At 35.0% G+C, this 23,165-nt stretch overlaps 1 protein-coding gene across 1 annotated transcript; it reads right to left on the bottom strand.

Moving 5' to 3' along the window:
- Positions 1-28: 28 nt before the first annotated feature.
- LOC134856918 (uncharacterized) lies at positions 29-21,256 on the bottom strand. The gene is made up of 8 exons (XM_063873209.1): positions 20,849-21,256; positions 20,714-20,787; positions 20,420-20,569; positions 15,836-15,979; positions 15,217-15,607; positions 14,893-15,063; positions 12,815-12,931; positions 29-1,009 (listed from the first exon to the last, which is right to left on the bottom strand). Exons 1-8 carry the CDS (start codon positions 21,213-21,215, stop codon positions 570-572), a joined length of 1,854 nt encoding a protein of 617 aa, XP_063729279.1. The 5' UTR covers positions 21,216-21,256; the 3' UTR covers positions 29-569.
- Positions 21,257-23,165: the final 1,909 nt, after the last annotated feature.

Below are 23,165 nucleotides of genomic sequence, written 5' to 3'. Positions count from 1 at the left end.
GATACTGTTGTTTGGAGAAAAATCTGCATCCATTTTTCAGACATTGAATTGCACTATTTCAAAAACATTTCCATTTAATCTAAAATAAATCTAAACAGTGCAAGCATAATTTTAATCTCATTGCGCAGAGTCACATAACGACAGAAATGAACAATTTATCAATCAGAATCCAAATAATGCCATTTTTCGTTACACGACAACAAACAAATTAAGCGAATCAAATAACATTCAAGATAAAAAATAAATCAAAATTTTCATTGCGTTCAAAACGGAATAATTATAAAAAGCGAAAATACTCTATGAAAAGAAAATACTTACGTATCCAATAAAACATTACGCAATATTAAAAAGTGAAGACCAATCTTTTATCGTTTGCTTTTCTTCATCTTTCTTGTCCAACAACCTTAAAAAATAGCTTCAGATTCAAAAACTTCCCGTATTTTTTCAAAAAAACTGAAATAGGTATAATGTAAGAAATCTGTAGGTGTGAACAACAACCGAAGGCATTTGGACAGGAGAGAAAGCTAATTTATATTGTCAATGCAGATATTTGGGGGATAATTTAATGTTCATTGTCTGTAGTTTACTTTTCGCTTTCTCAATGAGTAGGTTCTCTCCTCTATCGGAGAACTTGAGCCCGAATTGCTGTCGTCAGCCTCACACTCATCATTATTCTGACTCAGCTCTTTCGCTAACTTCTGATCCAGTTTAATCTGTGCATCTCTACTTGCAACATACTGCTTGTAGGCCTCCATTGAGAGAAATTCGACTCCTGACCGTCGACTGTTTACGAACAAAGAGGGGTCTAATTTATTTGACGAAGCAGAGAGAGCTAGGGCGGCGGCTGCTGCAGCCGATTCGTCTTTGTTCAAATGAGCATACTCGAACGACTGCTGGAAGAGAGCGGGGTTGAGGCGCAGCTTCTTGTACTCAGGCATCTCTACACGAGGGGCCACCGAGTTCTCTTTCTCGTCTGGTGGCTGCTGCTTCCTCTTTCCTCCGGGACCACCTAAATTCAACCAGACAGACTTGAAATATTATTCAAATTAACCCACGGCAACAGATCCCATGCTTTGTGATCAATAATTTACAAATACTTTCCGATTTCAACGTAATGAACGCTAGCGTAATGATTCAGAACAAAATCACGTGACTTTAAAGATAAAATAGAGCGAAAGAAAAACAAACTATCACTGTAATTCTTTAAGCTAAGTTGCAATTCAATTTGCAAACAATATGAAAAAAGGGCAAACGAAGCTCTAAAAATGCAAGAAAAACAAATCAGTAGAGAAAAGATAAGCCTTGAAATTTTTTTTTTTGAAGACCACGGATTAAGAATCGCATGTCAGCAGTCTTACTAAGATGGCAATTCTGGCAACACAGTTATTTAATGGGGAAAAGATTAGTACCCGGATGCAACAACTTTGCTGATCACAAGGGTAAAACAGAGGCGAAGCTGCAACTTCTCAAAGACAAGCCAGAAAGGGCACAGATTCAGGAGCTTAAAATGAACTAAGACATGAATGTAATAGTTTGGAATGTAACCAACTAAGGGCAATCACGCTAATTTTGCATGTAATAAACTAGAATGTAGTTTAACCAGTGATGTCCATTTAGAAAAATAAAAATTGAAATTTAAATTAAAATTGTTGAAAAAAATTATAAAAATTCTTGGCATCAATTTAAATTTATCCGAAACTATTTAAATATTTTTGAAGAAATTAAATTTTTTTTCAGTCTGTTTTTTAGCGTTTTTTTGCTAATTTTGGGGACTTTTCGCAATTTTGTAAAAAGAATTCCAAAGCAATTTTTTGGGCATATCTATTTGTTACAAAAACTCGTGAAAATTTAGATTGTTTGTTTTTCAGCGGAACTGTGAAATTAATTATTATGAGTAAGCTCTGTACTTTGGCCTCGGATCGAATACAGTGCTGATTTGAATTAACCGCACAAAACGAGCTAAACATAAAATTCAAAACGCGTTTTTCTCAAATTGGGTTGAGTTTAGGTGAAAACGTATGACGACAAAACTTTCTTAAAATTTTAGCAGAATTAATATGGTGATATTTGTTTTGCGAACTTCGGGCCCAAAAACTTAAATTTTAGGCCAAAAATACCCTGTCGATCACAGACATAATTAAATCAAAGTGGGCCCCTTAATTAGCCCAACAAACTTTAAGGTATTTGAGAAAAACGCGTTTTAAATTTTAAGTTAAACGCGTTTTGTCCAATTAATTTAAATCAGCACTGTACGCAGAGCAATTAATTTTTTTTCTCAATTTAAATAGCTTGATTTAAATTAAAATTTTTCATTTAAATTGAGTGGGCTCATAATTTCACATTTAAATAAATTGAAACTTAAATGAAAATTTAAATTAATTTCAATTGTTTTTTTTTAAATGGACATCACTGATTTTGACCAAATAACCTTTAAATTATGAATTTCAAAAACCTCGCGAAGTATATCGAGTAGGAAAACTTCGACTTAGGATTTTAGTTATTATAATCTTTTACAAAACAAATAGCTTTTTTTCGGTTAAATTGATGACTAAAAAAAGCACTTTAATTTGCGATTTGGGCTGGAAAAACATGGAAGCCAAAAAAGTTGATTGAAAATTTGCGTTTTTCAATTTTCGGAGCAAAAACAATAGGTTCAAATTCTTCGAACTTCAATATTGTTTATGATAGGCACTTTATTCGCTAAGCTTTCCCATTTAAGGAAAACTGGATATATAGGTATTATTTTCAGTCAACTGGAAACTCAGACAGACCATCTACGAACGTTTTCCGTGACCTTTACACTTTTGCTGTTCAACTCCTGTTCGATATCATGATATGCAATACAGGAATTTAGCCTATAGATGGAATCGTACTGCAGAATCGAATCATAGCATTACTTTCAACGAAATTTTATTATTCAAATTAACCCACGGCAACAGATCCCATGCTTTGTGATCAATAATTTACAAATACTTTCCGATTTCAACGTAATGAACGCTAGCGTAATGATTCAGAACAAAATCACGTGACTTTAAAGATAAAATAGAGCGAAAGAAAAACAAACTATCACTGTAATTCTTTAAGCTAAGTTGCAATTCAATTTGCAAACAATATGAAAAAAGGGCAAACGAAGCTCTAAAAATGCAAGAAAAACAAATCAGTAGAGAAAAGATAAGCCTTGAAATTTTTTTTTGAAGACCACGGATTAAGAATCGCATGTCAGCAGTCTTACTAAGATGGCAATTCTGGCAACACAGTTATTTAATGGGGAAAAGATTAGTACCCGGATGCAACAACTTTGCTGATCACAAGGGTAAAACAGAGGCGAAGCTGCAACTTCTCAAAGACAAGCAAGAAAGGGCACAGATTCATGAGCTTAAAATGAACTAAGACATGAATGTAATAGTTTGGAATGTAACCAACTGAAGGCAATCACGCTAATTTTGCATGTAATAAACTAGAATGTAGTTTAACCAGTGATGTCCATTTAGAAAAATAAAAATTGAAATTTAAATTAAAATTGTTGAAAAAAATTATAAAAATTCTTGGCATCAATTTAAATTTATCCGAAACTATTTAAATATTTTTGAAGAAATTAAATTTTTTTTCAGTCTGTTTTTTAGCGTTTTTTTGCTAATTTTGGGGACTTTTCGCAATTTTGTAAAAAGAATTCCAAAGCAATTTTTTGGGCATATCTATTTGTTACAAAAACTCGTGAAAATTTAGATTGTTTGTTTTTCAGCGGAACTGTGAAATTAATTATTATGAGTAAGCTCTGTACTTTGGCCTCGGATCGAATACAGTGCTGATTTGAATTAACCGGACAAAACGAGCTAAACATAAAATTTAAAACGCGTTTTTCTCAAATTGGGTTGAGTTTAGGTGAAAACGTATGACGACAAAACTTTCTTAAAATTTTAGCAGAATTAATATGGTGTTATTTGTTTTGCGAACTTCGGGCCCAAAAACTTAAATTTTAGGCCAAAAATACCCTGTCGATCACAGACATAATTAAATCAAAGTGGGCCCCTTAATTAGCCCAACAAACTTTAAGGTATTTGAGAAAAACGCGTTTTAAATTTTAAGTTAAACGCGTTTTGTCCAATTAATTTAAATCAGCACTGTACGCAGAGCAATTAATTTTTTTCTCAATTTAAATAGCTTGATTTAAATTAAAATTTTTCATTTAAATTGAGTGGGCTCATAATTTCACATTTAAATAAATTGAAACTTAAATGAAAATTTAAATTAATTTCAATTGTTTTTTTTTTAAATGGACATCACTGATTTTGACCAAATAACGTTTAAATTATGAATTTCAAAAACCTAGCGAAGTATATCGAGTAGGAAAACTTCGACTTAGGATTTTAATTATTATAATCTTTTACAAAACAAATAGCTTTTTTTTCGGTTAAATTGATGACTAAAAAAAGCACTTTAATTTGCGATTTGGGCTAGAAAAACATGGAAGCCAAAAAAAGTTGATTGAAAATTTACGTTTTTCAATTTTCGGAGCAAAAACAATAGGTTCAAATTCTTCGAACTTCAATATTGTTTATGATAGGCACTTTATTCGCTAAGCTTTCCCATTTAAGGAAAACTGGATATATAGGTATTATTTTCAGTCAACTGGAAACTCAGACAGACCATCTACGAACGTTTTCCGTGACCTTTACACTTTTGCTGTTCAACTCCTGTTCGATATCATGATATGCAATACAGGAATTTAGCCTATAGATGGAATCGTACTGCAGAATCGAATCATAGCATTACTTTCAACGAAATTTTATTTTCGACTCTGATGATTACATGCCAAACGTTAGTACACCAGATATTTTTATTTCCACTGTGAACTCCTAAAGTAGCTACCAGACAATTAGAGTTTCAAAAAATATAGTTTGTTTCCAGTTCCATAGAACAAACGAGAACCACCGCTTGCTGTGCAAGTACCACTAAAGTTTCCGACCAGATTTCTTTCTTTAAAAATTTTAAATTTATTTGTTTTTAATTTTTCATTTCAAGGTAGTATCATTTTGTTACTGCCTGTGAGTGAAACATGAGTAACGACTTGAATTGATCCTATTTATCTTTAGAAACAAATTTAAAGGGAGAAATATGTTTAATAATTATGAAAAAATATAAGTCCTGACCTGACTTTTTGAGTACAGGAAGCTCTAACTGAAGCTTTAAAATCTAGTTTTTCATATCAAAACTCTGTTTTTTTAAAAATAAATTGCGGTTTCTTCCTCGAATTGCTCTTGGCTTACTGGCTTTTGTGGAAGATGGATCAAAAACCAAAATTTTTAAACCCGTTGTCCTCGACACAGAAACCTCCAAGAAAATTTTCAATGTCGAATCACGACTTAAAGTTCTATAGTATGATATATTACTCCCATTAAACTGCTGTTTCGTTTTAATACCTGATTTTGCTAGGGAAAAAAGTTTCATCCGAAGAGAAACACATCTGAACACCTGAGTTCCGTTCCACTTCGAGGAGAACACAAATAGAAAGCTCTTTTCTGACAAAACTAACCCAATTCAAGTCACAAAGATACACTTTCTCCAATATCAATTAAGAATCTGATGTCAGTGAAATAAATAATTGTAATGTTTTATGTTCCAACCACTGAAAATGGGGAGAAATTTTGTCTTCGAAAGTTTTTTTTTCACGCAAAATCAGGTCCCAAAAAATCATCAGACAGAATCAAGTGATATATATTATTTAAGTACCTACAATCGTGATTAAAACGACAAAAATTTCGAAAGCTTCTCAGTGTCAAGAAAAACCGGTTTCAAAACTTTTCTCTTTAGTTCAACTTCAAGCAAGTAAAGTGAGCGAGCAGACAACGCAAAGCATATACATACTTGCGATACCACAAATGCGAAGCACTGCAAGCGATCGCATAGAAAATAAGCCCGAAATAACTCAATTGAAAAAAAAGTTGAAAAAACTGAGTTATTTTTTTGGAAAATTGAAAACACTGACTTCGGAAAAACAGTCGAGAAAAACTCTCACCAGCATTTAGGAAGTTTTTAGAATTTACCGAGCCAATAACCAATAAACGACACTACTGGCTAAAAAGACGCTGAAATACTTAAAAGTCAAGATAAATTCATGATAGGAATTTTTTGATAAATTAACTCAATTTCAGAAAACTGAATCAATAGGAAAATTTTTATTCAGCTGGGAAACCTGTAAATTAAAATCCACATCCGAAATTAGAATTCAATCACGTTTTGGTGACCTTCACACTTAAGCTGTTCGATAGATGATTTTGCCTTCCTTTTAACAAAAAGAAATTATATTGAACGTAAAAAGAAAAAGGTCAAACCTCAAAAAAAATCAAATTTAATTGCGACAAAAATTTATACAGAGGCGGAGCGATACCGCTTGCAATACAAATAGATCAATCAAAATGAATGAAGACAATTGTAAAAAACATGCCCAAACAAATGAAAGCAAAATCAGCTTTGGAACATAATTAAACAAGCGATTACAAAGCAAAAAACACCTGAGCAGAAAATCTTCAAGCTTCATTCTTTTTTAACTCCAAACAGATTAAAAGATTTTACGTACCCTTCCCTTCATAACACATCCAGTAACACAACAACCTTTTTCGCGCATCAACTGACGCAAAAACAGGCTACAAAGCCGATATAAAACAAGTCTAAACTTAAATAAGCCAAAAAAATTAATTTAAACAAACCGAGTGGTAAAATGCAACCAAGTTAAAAAGCACAGAGGGGAACGTCAAATTGTGTTTCATCAGACATTAGTCATTAAACATAGCCCTCAGTCCTCTGTGTCAAACAAATTTTCCGACTTTCTAAAATGATTAAAAAAGATGAACGCTAGTTCGAACCATAATTGAACACAAAAAGACAAAAATAAATTATGGTTGAAAAGCTAGTCGAGCATAAACTATTTTCAAATCATAGTCGTACACAAGGTCGAAGATCATTTTACAATCATTTTCTGCAATGTTAAAACAAAAGCACAGCAAAATTGGTCAAATCAAGCTAGAACCATAGTGAAAATATAGCAAAATGCCTCTATACTACTAAATAACCCCACACGCTATCAGTATCTACCATATTATTTAAAAAATTCTGTTTGCGCCTGTAGTTTCTTAGTTAAAAGCTTACAGAGCGGGACATTTTATATTTTCATCTTTGGATTGTTAAACAGATCCTAGCACTTATGATTGAAGACACTGATTACAATGTGAAAATTTTGACCCAAATACCTATCAGAGGTGACCTATCAATGAGACGCATGTTCTTATCCTAATGTTAACCGATAACTTTCCTAACTATAAGTTATCTCCGCTAGGTACATGGGTCAAAGTTCCACGTTTTAATCAGCCTCTTCAATCTCAACAGTTAGGAAGTGTTAGAGAATCGAAAAGAGAGCCGAAAACAAAAATTTACGAAGAGTTAGAGATGGCCTGGAAGTTGTTAAGGTTCAAAACAAACGCAACTTCAATATTACAATTTGAAACAAAAGTTGTTCAGGAGAAAATTTTTTTAGTTCCCTGTTAGAAGATGCTTGCTCTCGCAAGTGTAACAGAGGCAAGGCGGAGCTTCGCAACACTTGCGATATTCTGGAAACATTGTATTACTAGATATTTAATTTAAAAAAGGAAGTCAATTGTTTGAAAAACTACCCTGAAAAAAAACTTTAAAGTCCAAAAATCTATATCTAACAAAACTCATACCTTTGTTTTGAATGATCTTCATAATGAATATTGGGACACAATGAAAAAACTTGCATCGACTCAACAAAAAGGAATTCAATTGAACATAAAAAGAAAACAAAGGGCAAACCCCAAAAAAAATCTAATTTGATTGCGACAAAAATTTATACAGAGGCGGAGCGATACCACATGCAATACAATTAGATCAATCAAAATGAATGATGACAATTGTTAAAAAACATGCCCACACAAAAAAAAGCAAAATCAGCATTGGAACATGATTAAACCAGCGATGAAAAAGCAGAAAACATCTGAGCAGAAACTCTTCAAGCCTAATTCTTTTTTAATTCCAAAAAGATTAAAACATTTTACGTACCCTTCCCTTCATAACACATCCAGTAACACAACCCTTTTCGCGCATCAACTGACGCAAAAACAGGCTACTAAGCCGATATAAAACAAGCCTAAACTTAAATAAGCCAAAAAATTAATTTAAATAAACCGAGTGGTAAAATGCAACCAAATTAAAAAGCACAGAGGGGAACGTCAAATTGTGTTTCATGAGACAATAGTCATTAAACATAGCCCTCAGTCCTCTGTGTCAAACAAATTTTCCGACTTTCTAAACGTAGTCAAAAGCATGATTAAAAAAGATGAACGCTAGTTCGAACCATAATGGAACATGAAGCCAAAAAGAAATTAAGGTTGAAAAGCTAGTCGAGCATAAACTATTGTCAAATCATAGTCGTACAAAAGGTCGAAGGTCATTGTACAATCAATTTCTGCAATGTTAATACAAAAGCACAGCAAAATTGGCCAAATCAAGCTAGAACAATATAAAAAATATAGCAAAATGCCTCTATACTACTAAATAACCCCACACGCTATCAGTATCTACCATATTATTAAAAAAATTCTGTTTGCGCCTGTAGTTTCTTAGTTAAAAGCTTACAGAGCGGGACATTTTATATTTTCATCTTTGGATTGTTAAATAGATCCTAGCACTTATGATTGAAGACACTGATTACAATGTGAAAATTTTGACCCAAATACCTATCAGAGGTGACCTATCAATGAGACGCATGTTCTTATCCTAATGTTAACCGATAACTTTCCTAACTATAAGTTACCTCCGATAGGTACATGGGTCAAAATTCCACGTTTTAATCAGCCTCTTCAATCTCAACAGTTAGGACGTGTTAGAGAATCGAGGATCGAATTGAGAGTCAAAAACAAAAAAATGTACGAAAAGTTAGAGATGGCCTGGAAGTTGTTAAGGTTCAATAAAAACGCAACTTCAATATTACAATTTGAAACCAAAATTGTTTAGGAGAAAAAAGTTTAGTTCCCTGTTACAAGATGCTTGCTCTCGCAAGTGTAACAGAGGCAAGGCGGAGCTTCGCAACACTTGCGATATTCTGGAAACATTGTATTACTAGATATTTAATTTAAAAAAGGAAGTCAATTGTTTGAAAAACTACCCTGAAAAAAAACTTTAAAGTCCAAAAATCTATATCTAACAAGACTCATACCTTTGTTTTGAATGATATTCATAATGAATATTGAGACACAATGAAAAAACTTGCATCAACTCAACAAAAAGGAATTCAATTGAACGTAGAAAGAAAACAAAGGTCAAACCGCAAAAAAAACCAAATTTGATTGCGAAAAAAACTTATACAGAGGCGGAGCGATACCACTTGCAATACAATTAGATCAATCAAAATGAATCAAGATAATTGTGAAAAAACATGCCCTAACAAAAGAAAGCAAAATCAGCATTGGAACATGATTAAACCAGCGATGAAAAAGCAGAAAACATCTGAGCAGAAACTCTTCAAGCCTAATTCTTTTTTAATTCCAAACAGACTAAAACGTCTTACGTACCCTTCCCGTCATAGCACATCCACTAACACAACAACTTTTTCGCGCATCAAACGACGCAAAAACAGGCTACTAAGCCGATATAAAACAGGCCTAAACTTATACAACCAAAAAATGAATTTCAACAAGCCGAGTGGTAAGAATGCAACCAATTTAAAAAGCACAGAGGGGAACGTCAAATTGTGTTTCATGAGACATTAGTCATGAAACATAGCCCTCAGTCCTTTGTGTCAAACAAACTTTTCGACTTTCCAAACATAGTCAAAAGCATGGTTAAAAAAGATGAACGCTAGTTCGAACCATATTTGAACATAAAGTCAAAAATAAATTATGGTCGAAAGCTAGTCGAGCATAAACTATTGTCAAATCATAGTCGTACACAAGGTCGAAGACAGCTTCGAAACATAATCGAACCCCAGCAAAAGTCTACAAACGATCTTAAACGAAAAGCTCCGAAGTTCCAAAATTTATATCAGAACACAGTTATTCAACTGATCAATGAGACGCATGTGCCTATCGTAATGTTAACCAATAACTATAGGTTACCTCCGATAGGTACATGGGTCAAAGTTCAACGTTTTAATCAGCCTCTTCAATCTGAACAGTTAGTATGTGTTAGAGAATCGAAGATCGAAATGAGAGTCGAAAACAAACGTACGAAAAGTTAGAGATGGCCTGGAAGTTGTTAAGGTTCAATAAAACAGCAACTTCAATATTACAATTTGAAACAAAAGTTGTTTACGAGAAAAAAGTTTAGTTCCCAGTTACAAGATGCTTGCTCTCGCAAGTGTAACAGAGACAAGGCAGAGCTTCGCAACACTTGCGATATTCTGGAAACATTGCATTTCAAGATATGTAATAAAAAAATAAACTCAATTGTTTGAAAAACTACCCTGAAAAAAATTACTTTAAAGTCGAAAAATCTATATCTAAAAAAATTCATATCTTTGTTTTGGATGATCTTCATAATGAGTATTGAGACACAACGAAATAAACTTGCATCGACTCTTTTCAGGGCGAAAACGAAACCATAGACAAAAAAATTCAAGCTATAAAATTAACCTTGAAACTACGCAATTAAGTTGACTAGCGTGTAACGCACCTCTGGTGCTTCGAATTTTTAACAACTCATAAAAAACCGTACGTATTGTGAAAAAAATCAGCATCATTTGAGTGTTTTCTGACAGCACCAAGTTACAATGTTGGTTATTTCAAACTTTGAGAAAAATTTCTATTCAAGTTTTTTCAATTCAAATTTTTAAAAACCATTAAGTTTTTTTATATCTAAGTTCTTTGAAAAACTTTAAAATCTTTGAAAAAAAATGAAACATCACATCTCGGAATCTCAAACTAATTGGGTAGTCGCATTTGGACGCAAGATTTTTAACTCCTGAGAGAGCTCTTACAGTACCCAACTACAGCGTTGTGAACTTCAAATTTTGAGAAACTTAAAACTAAGTTTTCTAAAAAAAACCTTTTTGTAAAAAACCCGAAGAAACGTCAATCTCAAAAACAACCAAAAGATTTAGCAGCCACAATTGGAGGCAAGATCTCTCGCAATCCCTGAGAGTACTCTGAAAGTCCCCAACTACAGGGGGTTAGGAACTTCAAAATTTGAAAAAAAAAAATTTAAGTTTTCTGAAAACTTTTTGAAAAAATAACAAAAAAACGTCATATCTGGAAAACTACAAAGACTTGAGCAATCACAGTTGGAGGCAAGATTCGCAGCACCTGAGACCTTGAGATCACTCAGGCAGCACCAAACTGAACAGATGGGAAATTCAAACTTAAAAGAAATAAAATCAAATTTATGTTTTCTTAAAACTTTTTGAAAAAAAAAATCACAGAAAACGTCATATCTCAAAAACTACAAGGATTTGAGCAGTCATATTTGAAGATAAAACTCAACTCCTGGGAATACTCTGACAGAGCCTCACTATAGAGGTGGGGATTTTGTGAAATTATTATACCTAAGTTCTTTTAAAAATCTTGAAAGAATCATTAAAAAAACATCATATCTCGAAAACTACAAGAATTTGAGAAGTAAGAATTGGAGGCAAAATTTGCAACCCCTGAGACTACCCTGAAATCCCCCAACTACAGGTTTGCGAATTTCAATATTTCAGAAACTTTAAAAATTAAACTTTTCTAGAAATTTTTGAAAAAGCTCGAAAATTGCCGTATCTCGTAAACTAAAAGAATTGCTTTTTGACATATCGCCGAAATCGCAAGATCCGGCAAAACCCTGACAGCATCTCATTATGGGGTCGCTAATTTCAAATTTGGAGAAGTAAACACTGATTTCAAACAGGAAAATCGAAAAAAATCGTAACCATTGCAATATACGACATAGCTTAAACGTGAAAAAACTGTTGGAATCAAAATTAGAAATCCAATCACTAGAAAGAAACTGTTGATACCAGATTTTAAAAAATGCATTCGAAAAAAAAAACGGAAAATCAGTCGAACGGAAAATCAGCCGATAGAAATTAGGACGAAAACCACAAATCCGAAAAAAATCAAGATTTTCCAATAAATATAATTGAAAATATTGCCGACAAACAGTTGGAAAAGAGTCAATAAACTCAAGTAAACAAAAAATACTGACTTTTCTATTGAAAATATCTCAAATTTCGAATTTCAAAAGAAAAATAGGTGCACGTTTTTTGTGACTTTTACAATTTTGCTATTCCAAAGAGAGTTTGCCTTCCTTCAAACATAGGAAACATAGATTAAAAAATCAAAGTCACCGCAAAAAAGTAAATTTTGGCCTGAACAAAATGAAAAAAAAATAACGAATTACATTAGAATTTAACTACGTTCATCGAATCATAGAAAGTAAGTACAACCTCAAATGAACTGAGAGGTTCATGCATTCGAAATTTCAATTAATTGGGCTTGTCAGCAGAATTCAAGATAACTTGTTTACGTGAAAAATCTTGTTCTCGATTACAAGTCATTTGTTCTCGCAAGTTAAATTAATCTATAAATTGAACGTGAGCTTAAAAAAGCAAATTATCAAGTTTAAATCAGCATTTTCTCAGCAATGCGACTATTTTTTTAAAACTTTTCTAGAAAAATTTTAATATACGATTTCGTTAAGACTTGAAAGAATAACTGTAGTTTACTGAAGCCAGTTCTAATATGTCCAGGCTGAATTTTATCTCTCATTCTCTATTCCCTTCACGCAGAAAAACTCAATTTTGAACTAAATTTTTTGTTTCTTGTATAACCTGTCGAAGGAGCTGCAAGACGTGATGACCTGCCACTGCGTGTATTGGTGGGAGAGGGACTTGGATTGTTCATTGCTGTTGCCCCTTGCACACCTTGAAGTCCGACACATCCACCCACTATAATGTCAAAGGAACAAGACATAAGACAGAATGAACGGAAGCAGTAGCAGATTTAGGATTCATTTTCTCAAAGCTAGACTCAGGCATTCGAACCACTGACCACCCTAAAGGTCGACCAATCCTTAAAATTTCTGGAGTCGCTTCAAATTGCCCATTGAAGACCCATATACATTAACATAGCTAATCGAAGATTGGAAAAGAATAATGAACGCAAGTAAATATATAAAAAAAAAGACTTTAATGGGAAAATCTTTCAAAATTCAAAGGAAAACATAGCCAATCGAAGATTGGAAAAGAGTAATGAACTCAAGTAAACATAAAAAAAGACTTTAATGAGAAAATCTTTCTAACTTCAAAGGAAAACATAGTCAATCGAAGATTGGAAAAGAGTAATGAACGCAAGTAAACATAAAAAACACTGACTTCGTTGAAAAAATCTCAATTTTCGAACTTCAAAGAAAAAATAGATGCCCTTTAAGCTCTTTGAATTTCTAGAACCTGAGAAAACTGGATCAACAAGTAAAGTTTTTATTTCGCTGGAAATCTAAAAAGCAAATTCCACTTTCGAAACTAGAAATCGTTCACGAATTTTCGCGACATTTGGACGTTCGTTTATGGAGAGTGCTATTTAAGTCACTTTCATCTGAATTTCAATTGAACTCAAAAAGCGCATTTATAACTAAGTGCATTCATGAATGCATCAATATGTATGAATACACATCTGCAGTTATTATAGACTTTTCCTAAAAAAAGATTTAAAAAAAAACCAGCAAGACCTATATAAGAGTCTTCACTACGTCGCACATTTTCTCAAAAAATGATTTCAAAACCTTGCAAAAAAGTGGCCCTAAAACGTCATGTTTGCTGACTTATCAAATGAATAGGTCTGCCACAAAATCGTGTTTTACGTTCGAACCCTGTCCAGGTTCGAACCCTCTTTTTTGTTGCTGGTCTCCTTCCTTACCTCTATGCTACATATCCATGATACCTTGAAGCTAAAGTGCTATTTGTAATATAATAGCCTGTGTTAATTGCATCTCAACAATATTTGCTACTTAGGTTGCATCGCAATAATATTTGCGACTTAGATTGCATCGCAACAATATTTGCGACTCAGATTGAAGAAGATAATTCATACTATAACACAAGCTATGCTAGTGTAAAAACTATAAACATAGCCACCAAACAGTTGGAAACGAGTCAGTGAACGGAAGTAAAAAGAAACCTTTGAATTACCGAGAAAAACATAGATGGCCATTAAGCTCTTTGAATTTCTAGAACAACTTATGATTGACATTTTTTTTGATAAAATTAACCCAATTTGAGAAAACTGAGTCAATAGATAAAATATTTGCTTTGGCTGGAAAATCTGATAATTAAATTCCACATTCGAAACTAGAATCCGATCACGTTTTTTGTGATTTTTACACTTTCGCTGTTCAATAGTAGTTTGTCTTCTTTTTTGCAATGGAAATGCAGTTAACTTGGAAAGAAATCGCAAAAAAAAAACAAATTTGAGGACTGAACAAATTTAAAAAAATTTTCTGAAAAATTATCACGACCTACATAAAACTCTTCACTACGTTCATTTACTCTTAAACAAAAAACGCAGAGAAACGCTTTCAAGCAAAAAAAAACGAAAAAAATATCGCCACCTCTATCAGAGTCTAAACTACTATCATCGTCTCTGAATAAATTAAAATCGTCTCTGCATAATTAAAATCATGACCTTTATTTTGAAAAATAATTGTCAAGCCTGAATGAAAGCATAGTTATCTCTCGCGTTAAATAAAAAAAAACATCAGACGATAGTTCTGGTTTCGTCTGAAGAAGCATTTGATCCTCTCAGATGATCTACTCCTCAGCCAGTCAAGATTCACACAAGATTAATCACTTGCAATCTATCTTGATATATTATTACTTGCATCAAATACTTGTTATATTATCGAGCGTGTTACCCGTTCGATTGGCTAGGGCGGCTGCCGATGAGAGACAGGTGTGGTCGGGTGAGGTGTGGAGGGTGTGTTGCTGGTGGTGCAGGTGCAGCGACTCAGACACCAGGTCCATGAGGGAGTCACTACTGGCCACTAGAGTGCCACCCTTGTTACCCCCCATGCCAGACTGGTTACCTGCAAATACAAGGACATTGCCCAACACCTATCCAAATACTCGATCTATTAGGCCGTTTCAACTTAGCACAATTGAACATTAATTTGAATTCTCAACTCTTAAGTGAAAAAGTTTGTTTTAGAAGTTTTCTTTCTGCTGCAACATTTACTTACAAGTAGCACCAAGGTTGCTGAAGGAGTCCACGATAGGAGACACGAAACCACTGTGAGCACTCGATCCCGTCGAACCCTCCCTGCCCAAACCCCCACATGCCACGCCACTGGCACCCATTGACACCACAGCCCTTCTGGTGGCAGCTCGGGTGGGGTATCTCCTCCTAAACTTCTGAGGAGGACCACCCCTGAAGTTACTCATCGAGGAGCATGATGACGCAAATGATGACTCTGAGCTAGTGTCGCAGCCGTCCATGACTCTGGGCACTGACCTGATGACTGGAGGGTAAGAAACGAAAGGTGGCATCATGGGCTGCTTTGGCACCGATGACTGCCCGAATTTTCGAGGGGGAGTGCGAGGTGAACAATGGATTGGCTTGAACAGGTAACCCTGAAGTAAAAAAAATTAACGTTTCAGTACCATTACATATTTACAATATTCAAAAATTTCAATTTTGTGATTCAATTACTATGCGTGGATCTCGTTTCCCCTTTTGCATTATGCTAAAATTGTTTAAAAGGTCATAAGCTCAACTTCACGCACAAAATCAGTCTGATTTTTCTAATTCGAAACTCGATTAATTTCAGTTTTGTCTTTTAAAATGACCTCGCGACCAACCTGTACTTCCGGAGTTATCGAATCAATTGAACTGGTGCTGGGAGACCTGTAGATTGTGCTCTTTTCATCACCACCGTTGTTACTGCTAACACCTGTCGCCGATCGACTTCGCACCGGGCCTTGATCTGATAGCTTCGATGTCACCTGAACAGTTTTATTTACATTTAAGTAGAATTCAGAAAATTTAGCTTGAAAAAAAAACTCAAATCAAATAACTTGTAGCATTAACTTTTTCGAGGTTAAAGCTTTGCCTTCAAAAGGCATAACTGCCATGAGAGTAGCTGTGATATTAAGAACTAGCCATGTTTGGATCTACAAATAACTGGCACAAGAAAAACAATGAAGTCCCAAAAAACATTGAAGCCAAAAAATCTTGTTGCCTAAAAAATGCACCCGGCAAGTTAGAGAAGATTCTTAAAATCGGATTTCTCGATTGAACACTTAACCTAAGATTTGGCACAGTAGTTTTCGAGCCGAGAAAAAATCCATAAACAGTCCATTTTTCAGAACTTCCACTTGTTTGAAGGCCATAAATTTTATCTAAAAGAAACTGGGCTTAGCAAATTACAAAGTTAAACTTCCAATATTCTGTTGTGTCGATTAAACTTATGCTATCAGATTTTAAAGGATAGTTATCGAGATAAGTCCAAATAACGAAGCAAATTGAAAGTTGACAATTCCGGAATAATAGCTTTTTGTTCAAAAAATTGGAAGTAGTCGCTTATGCAGAAAAGATTCACCCAATCTGTTATTTCGATTAAATCAAAAAACCTAGATTTTGGCAGGTTAGTTCTCGAGAAAATCAAAAAAGTTTCAAGAAACAGTCAAAATCTATGGCCATTGACTTGCCTGGTGGCCATAATTTTTGTGTCAAAAAAGTGGCCGCAGTCGTAGGCAAACGAGCTTCCCGCAACCCGTTCTTTGGAGTGAACCCAAAATCTCAGATATGCGAGGGTATTCCTCGGTAATTAAGAAAAACTGCTCAAAATTGAATTTTCAGGATGATAACTTTGTGCAAAAAAAATGTGAGTGGTCACTAATGCATGGGAGCTTCCTACTACCCAATATCTCCATTGAAACCACGACCTCAAGTTTGGGAGGTTAATTTTCGAGAAAAACTTTTAAAAAAATTCAAAAAACGGTTAAAAAATCAAACATGACAATTCCGAGGGCCCTAATTTCATCAACAGTTTGGGGATAACCGCTAATGGAGGAGCGTTTGTTTTTCGAAGGCTGTAGACAGAGGTGAATCCAAAAGAGACCGTAAATCAACAGGGTAGTTTGCACGCACACAAGAATATAGGTACTCTTTCTAAGGATAGTCTTTTTTGAAAATCAGAAGAAGGCTTTTTGCGAAAAAAAAAACTTAAAATTTTTGCAAAAGTATTGAAATTTTCCAATGCGTCTCAAAAAATGAACAAACTAAATCCCATACATTTTTTATAATGCCTGTTTTTATCAAACAGGAATTCTATGCAAACATGCCAAAGGGAAGACGTTTCAAATTCGAAGGGGCAACTGAACAAAACTTACGAAAGGGAAATAAGGCCGACAATCATTGAGCGAACACCAGTTGAGCCGAAAAAAAAAACTGATTTGAAGAAACTTTAAAAAAATCAAGTCCCCCTGAAACTAACCTGCAGTTACTAGTACTCATCTAGTAGTTAAACTTGAATTTTCTTGAAATTTAGCATGTCAGCTGAAGAGCATTCAAGTGGTGAGCATGTCAAGTGATTCAACTGATTTTGTTATACTAGCTGTTAACCCGAAAAAAAGTCTTTATTCCGATTTGATAACGCTTGCTAATCGCAAGCGTACAATGCTTCCAGAGAGCTAGACAGAAAACGAATTTCCGAAAATATATATTTCCGCGGAACAAAGCCGACAAAAACAACCAGAAAAATGATAGACTGAAAAAAAAACTCTACCTTGCAAAAAAAACAATCCCGGCCGGATTCGAACCGCAACCCTTTGCAGTCTCAAACAGTTGTATAACCTCACCACCAGATGTGCCGGATGGTTAATTAAACTTGAATTTAAAATTACCAAGCGGTAAGAAAGCCAAAAATACCTGAGAAGAAACCTTTCATGTCGAAAAAAATTCAAAAAAGAAACTTTTACATTAAATAAAAACGTTTATGTCCCTTTTCTTCTCAGAACACACGCACGCACACAAAAACATTGTTCGCTCCCCAAAAGACGCAATAAGAGGGCACTAGACCAATTTGAATTAAGCGGAAACTTATTAAGCCGATAAAAAGTCAAAAAATGAAAATTGTACAAATCGACTTGGTAAAAGTAAAACCCATAAAAAAACAAATTTCGATTGGGTCGGATGTTTAAAATGCTATAACACTCAAAGCAACTTAAAAGAAAATTATTTACGGCGAAAAACTGACGTGGCAACAAGCCGAAAAAACATATGCAGACAAATAATAGGCCGACTTTTTCTTTGAAATGGAATATTTACCTTTTGAAAAAAAAAACAGACTCTAGTCAGATTCGAACCCACGACCTTTGCCATCCCAGGTGTATTCATTACCTCTAGGCTTAGTGCCTGGGAGACACAAAAAAAATTGAATTTATTATGAACCAAACTACCACTAGGAATCCAGATGAGTCCAGTGAACAAAGTTATTTACGGGAAAAAAGGTCTGGCACCCGATTGCAATACCCTTGCTTATCGCAAGGGTAAAAAACATTAATATTGCAGAAGGATTAAATTGGGAGACACCTCATCGTTTCATTTGAAAAACTTGTATCATTTAAGTTAAAAAAACAGGAAAACACTGAAACAGACAACTTCTACAGAAGCTCAATTCAAAACGTTGTCTGTTTCTGAAATTTCCCGTTTTCATTATATTTTTCGGAAATTGAAAAAAGTCAGAAAAGGCATCCATCTGATACATAACTTTAAGACAGATGGAGTCATCGACAAAATCACAATCACCAAGCTAAATCATACGTTCTTCCGAGAAAATATCAAGGAGGTAAGCTCATGCACGTGAGTGCTATGCACTCGTGGAACTTGCAACACCCGTGAAAAAACTCAAATTCGTGCCAGATGAAAATTGAGGGACAATAGTCCTAAAGCCTATACTTCTAATATTACTTGACTACCTGCGAGCTTTGAGGCTAACACACAGTTATTACATAGAGGATAAGCGGAGCTTCGCATCACTTGCGATTCAACGAAAGCGTAAAACTACAAGCTACTAAATGGTCAGTGAGATCGAAACTCAGTGTAAGGAAACTAGGAAAAAATTCAATAACAGGAAAAACTGACGAGACACACAACCACTAGCATTAAGCAAGCTTTTAGTATATTCCAAGCAACAACTAAGCCAACAAGGCATGGTTAGATGCAAAAAATACCAAAGAAAATGGTTTTCATAAAAACAAAATCAACACGTGTTTGGAAATACGAAAAACTCAATCTCAGCGAAAGAGACGAGAAACACAAACACTAGTCTTAAGCAAGCTTTCAGTGCTTCCCGAGCGTCCACTGAGTCAACAACACTCAGTAAAAGGCCAATTGATCCGAAAACAAACACCAAAGGACATAGTTGTCATAAAAAAATTCAAAATTTTATGAAATACGCAAAATTCAATCTCTGGAAAACAGATGAAAAACGCAGCCGCTATCATTAAACAATCTTTTAGTATTTTTAAGCGCTCACTAATCCATCAAAACGTGGTAATACGCCAAAAAAACAAGGACCGGCCGGGACTAGAAAACCCTGACATTAGGTTTCAAGGCACTGCATTACCTCCAGACCAAGTGCGATGGAGCCAGGAAGCTGCTAAGTTTTGATGATAAAGCAACATCAAACAGCTTTATAACTTCACCACCAGATGTGCTCTCAAACAGTTGTATAACCTCACCACCAGATGCGCCGGATGGTTGATTGAACTTGAATTTATAATTACCAAGCGGCAACAAAGCCAAAAATACCTGAGCAGAAACCTTTCATGTCGAAGAAAAATTCAAAACTTCTACGTTAATCAAAAACGTTTATGTCCCTTTTCCCCTGAGAACATACGCACGCACACAGAAACATTGTTTGCTCCCCAAGCGACGCAATAAGAGGGCACTAGGTCGATATAAATTAAGCGGAAACTAATTAAGCCGATAAAAAAGACAAAAAATGATGAAAATGTTACAAATCGAGTTGGTAAAAGTACAACCCATAAAAAAACAAAATTCGATTAGGTCGGATGTTTAAAATGCTATAACACTCAAAGCAACTTAATGGAAATATATTTATAGCAAAAAACTGACGGTGGCAACTAAATCGACAAACCCATGGGCCGATCACTTTTTGATTAATTTAGGTTTTAAAAATAGACTGGATTCGAGGGTGCTGACTAGATTCGAGGGTGCTGATCGGATTCGAGGGTTGTCCCTTAGCCGTCTGCTAGTTTTCGTACCCAGCAGTTAAATTTGAATTTTCAAGAAATTGAGCATGTTTGCTGCAAAATTGAATACTGCACAAATATTCAGTGATTTTGTTAAACTAGTTGTTGACCCAAATAAAAGTCTGGTAACGCTTCCTAATCGCAAGCGTAAATATCCGTACTTACCGTTGTTGTCTGATCTGCAGGTGTAGTCTGTTGTAATTGAAGGAAGTTTTTGAGCCTCCTTCTTTTGCTTTCACTAGTTAAATTTGCAAGGATGAAATCTTCGTTAGCTTTCATTTCTTCCTGTCTTTCGAGTTTGTATTCTTCGCGCACCTGATAAAAATAAATGTTCAACTGCATCCAGCCTCAATGCAACATAATCAGGGCTTAAATTACGTTCGGAAACGAAATGGTTCACTTTCCCACGTTTTAAGAGTTTTTCCCACGTTTAAAGAGAACATTAAATGAACTACACACCTTTTGCAGCTCGAGTTGGTACTCCCGAGAAATTTCGCCAGGGTGTGCAAATATATGTGACACCGCCTTCTTTTCTGAAAAAAATCGGGTGTTACTTAATAATTATTTCAAAAATTTTCCCTTCAATTTATTAACCTGGAGTATCTGTGCAGTGCTTAGGGCCAATTGTACAAGAACAAGGAGTTGTTAAACAAAGACATTTGGCAGAGATAAGACCCAGCGATATTTTTCTTCGAATGTGATCGCTGACTGTCGTTGGAAACTCATTCTGAATTTTATTCCATAGCTCTTCGTCAATAAGGTTGTTTTCTCTAGAAACAGTTCTTGCCCAGTTACTAATTCTATGTCGACAAATCGGACAAGTGTAGTTGACTTCTTCAACTTGCTTATCGAAGCAAGCTAGACATAGTTTGTGGTTACATGGTAATGACACTGGTTCAATTAAAATAAAGAAACAAATGGGACACCGAAAGTGTTCATAATTGGTAATTTCTGCGGTCATTTTCAACGACTCACATTAATTCATACTGACGATAATCATTATCACCTGGAATAAAGCAATTTAAATTACGAACCACAGTTTACTGTACAGATTCTCTCAATCGAACTTGAGTATGACATAGATAATTGGAGAAAAAAAAACTTTTAACTCAGCGGCAGTCTCCGCACAATTTGGATAGTGAAATCTGTTTTTAAAATTTCAAACAAGCATAAACAAAGGAGTTTTTCCGTCAGTTTGGAAAGTGGGACAAATATCGCCTATCTTTAAAGGTGATAAAGGAAATAATGAGAAATATCGCCCCATAAGTCTGTTATGCAACATTTCAAAAGTTTTTGAGAAAATTATTTTCAACAAACTGAACTCAATTGTTGTAACATTCGCCCGAAATACATATCGACGGAAAATAGAGCTAAGCTATAAAACGACTGGCCAGCGTCTAAACAGAGCTCTACATGCTTTTCACCGTCTCTACCAAAGCCAGTTCTTTTGGTGGTCTTTCTAACATCGGGTCGACAATGTAACAGTCGCCTAATTCAGTCACATATGAGGCTAAGAAAAATAGGCCCTATAACCATTGGCTCAAGAGTCAGGGACACTATCTCTTGTGTTTTTCTACCTCAAAACGGTCGGAGCCAATTCGGTTCGCTTGCGACATGAGACTAGAACCCGTTACAGCTTAAAGGCCACTACCAAAATATCCCCCACTCTAGAAAATAAGAACGTCCCCATACTTAGGTCTCGAGATACCCAAATTACTTGAACGCCGTTAAAAACCGGGATGGAACATTCGTTAAGTTACTTTTTATTAGACAGTGGAACATTGATCCATTTCCGATGGATCAACCTAAAACTCGCCTTACCTCAACAAAACAATCATAAAACACGCTCGAGAAAATTAAATTAGGTACTTACATAGCAGCACACTCGAGAACTAGAGGTAACTAAATTAGTAAGCAACTTGAGAATGATCGGGGAATTAAGTTTAATTCAATAAGTTCTAATCGAATAAGTTTTATCTCAAGAATGGAGTTTTGGTTCTGGACCATTGGAACACTTCGGTTGTCCACCTTTCCACCGAAGGCTCACTCTGGTTTAGCTAGATTCCGATCTTCGTTTGTAATCACTGTCTCCTATATCAAGATAGGACAGCTCTACTCTCGTGGTTTTTATTATTATCTTGGAAATTGCGAATAGCAATTTCCCGCTGTTTTTCTGTCACTTTCTCGCAATTGTCAATTCGGTCGTTCTCATCTTTTATTTTCTGTTTTCAGTTGTCGCGAGAAAACTGAGCATGACAGGCTCCATTCGAATTTTTGAAAAAATAAAAATTTACTCCAAAACCACGTATTTTCGTGTTCCTCAAGGTCAAACTTCCAGATATGACCGAATGGCACATACTCCCCGGACTCAAGATCGATGTCCTCATCGCGTGCTGCCGTCTGTCAGTGAATCTCCAGAAACCCGAGTGTTACTCAAGATACAGTGCCAGTGGTCATTTACAGAAGTTTGCAGCGGACTTAAATTTATCTACACCCCAAAATTCACAACCATGTAACATTTTCACACTATCGCTAAACAGCGATCAAAATCTGCACACACCTGCACCTGTGAGTTTTCGCTTTTCAAGCTAATAATTTAAAATTTCTTTTGTCCTATTCAATCAGGAAATTGTCATGCAGAATTTTGGTTTATATAATAGATATAACATATTAATAACAATATCTCATTTGTTTAAATTTCTTTTTGGTGAACCCAGATTTCATCCGAGTTCACCCTCGAGCCCCCTTCCCTCTCAAGACTCAAGACTCTAGAATTTCCATTTGAGCCACCGGCTCAGCTCGCGTTCTTCGCCTTCGAGGTACCAGACCCAGATGTATTCGACACCGTGATCTGTTTCAACAGTGCTTCTTCTTCATCGGAGCTAATCACGATCTCCTCCAAAGCCTTCAG

Source organism: Symsagittifera roscoffensis, chromosome 1, assembly GCF_963678635.1.
Source record: "Symsagittifera roscoffensis chromosome 1, txSymRosc1.1, whole genome shotgun sequence".
NCBI lineage: Eukaryota > Metazoa > Xenacoelomorpha > Acoela > Convolutidae > Symsagittifera > Symsagittifera roscoffensis.
The sequence above is the reverse complement of the archived record's forward strand: the minus strand, read 5'-3'. Positions and strand labels throughout refer to the sequence as shown.

Bases quoted from the DNA above. Each gene is read 5' to 3' on its own strand.
- LOC134856918 (XM_063873209.1), bottom strand. From the start codon at position 21,215: ATGACCGCAGAAATTACCAATTATGAACACTTTCGGTGTCCCATTTGT. The intron at 20,570-20,713 runs GTGTGTAGTTCA...TATTTTTATCAG, and splicing joins ACCAACTCGAGCTGCAAAAG to GTGCGCGAAGAATACAAACT. The intron at 12,932-14,892 runs GTAACACGCTCG...TTGACATTATAG, and splicing joins CGCCCTAGCCAATCGAACGG to TGGGTGGATGTGTCGGACTT.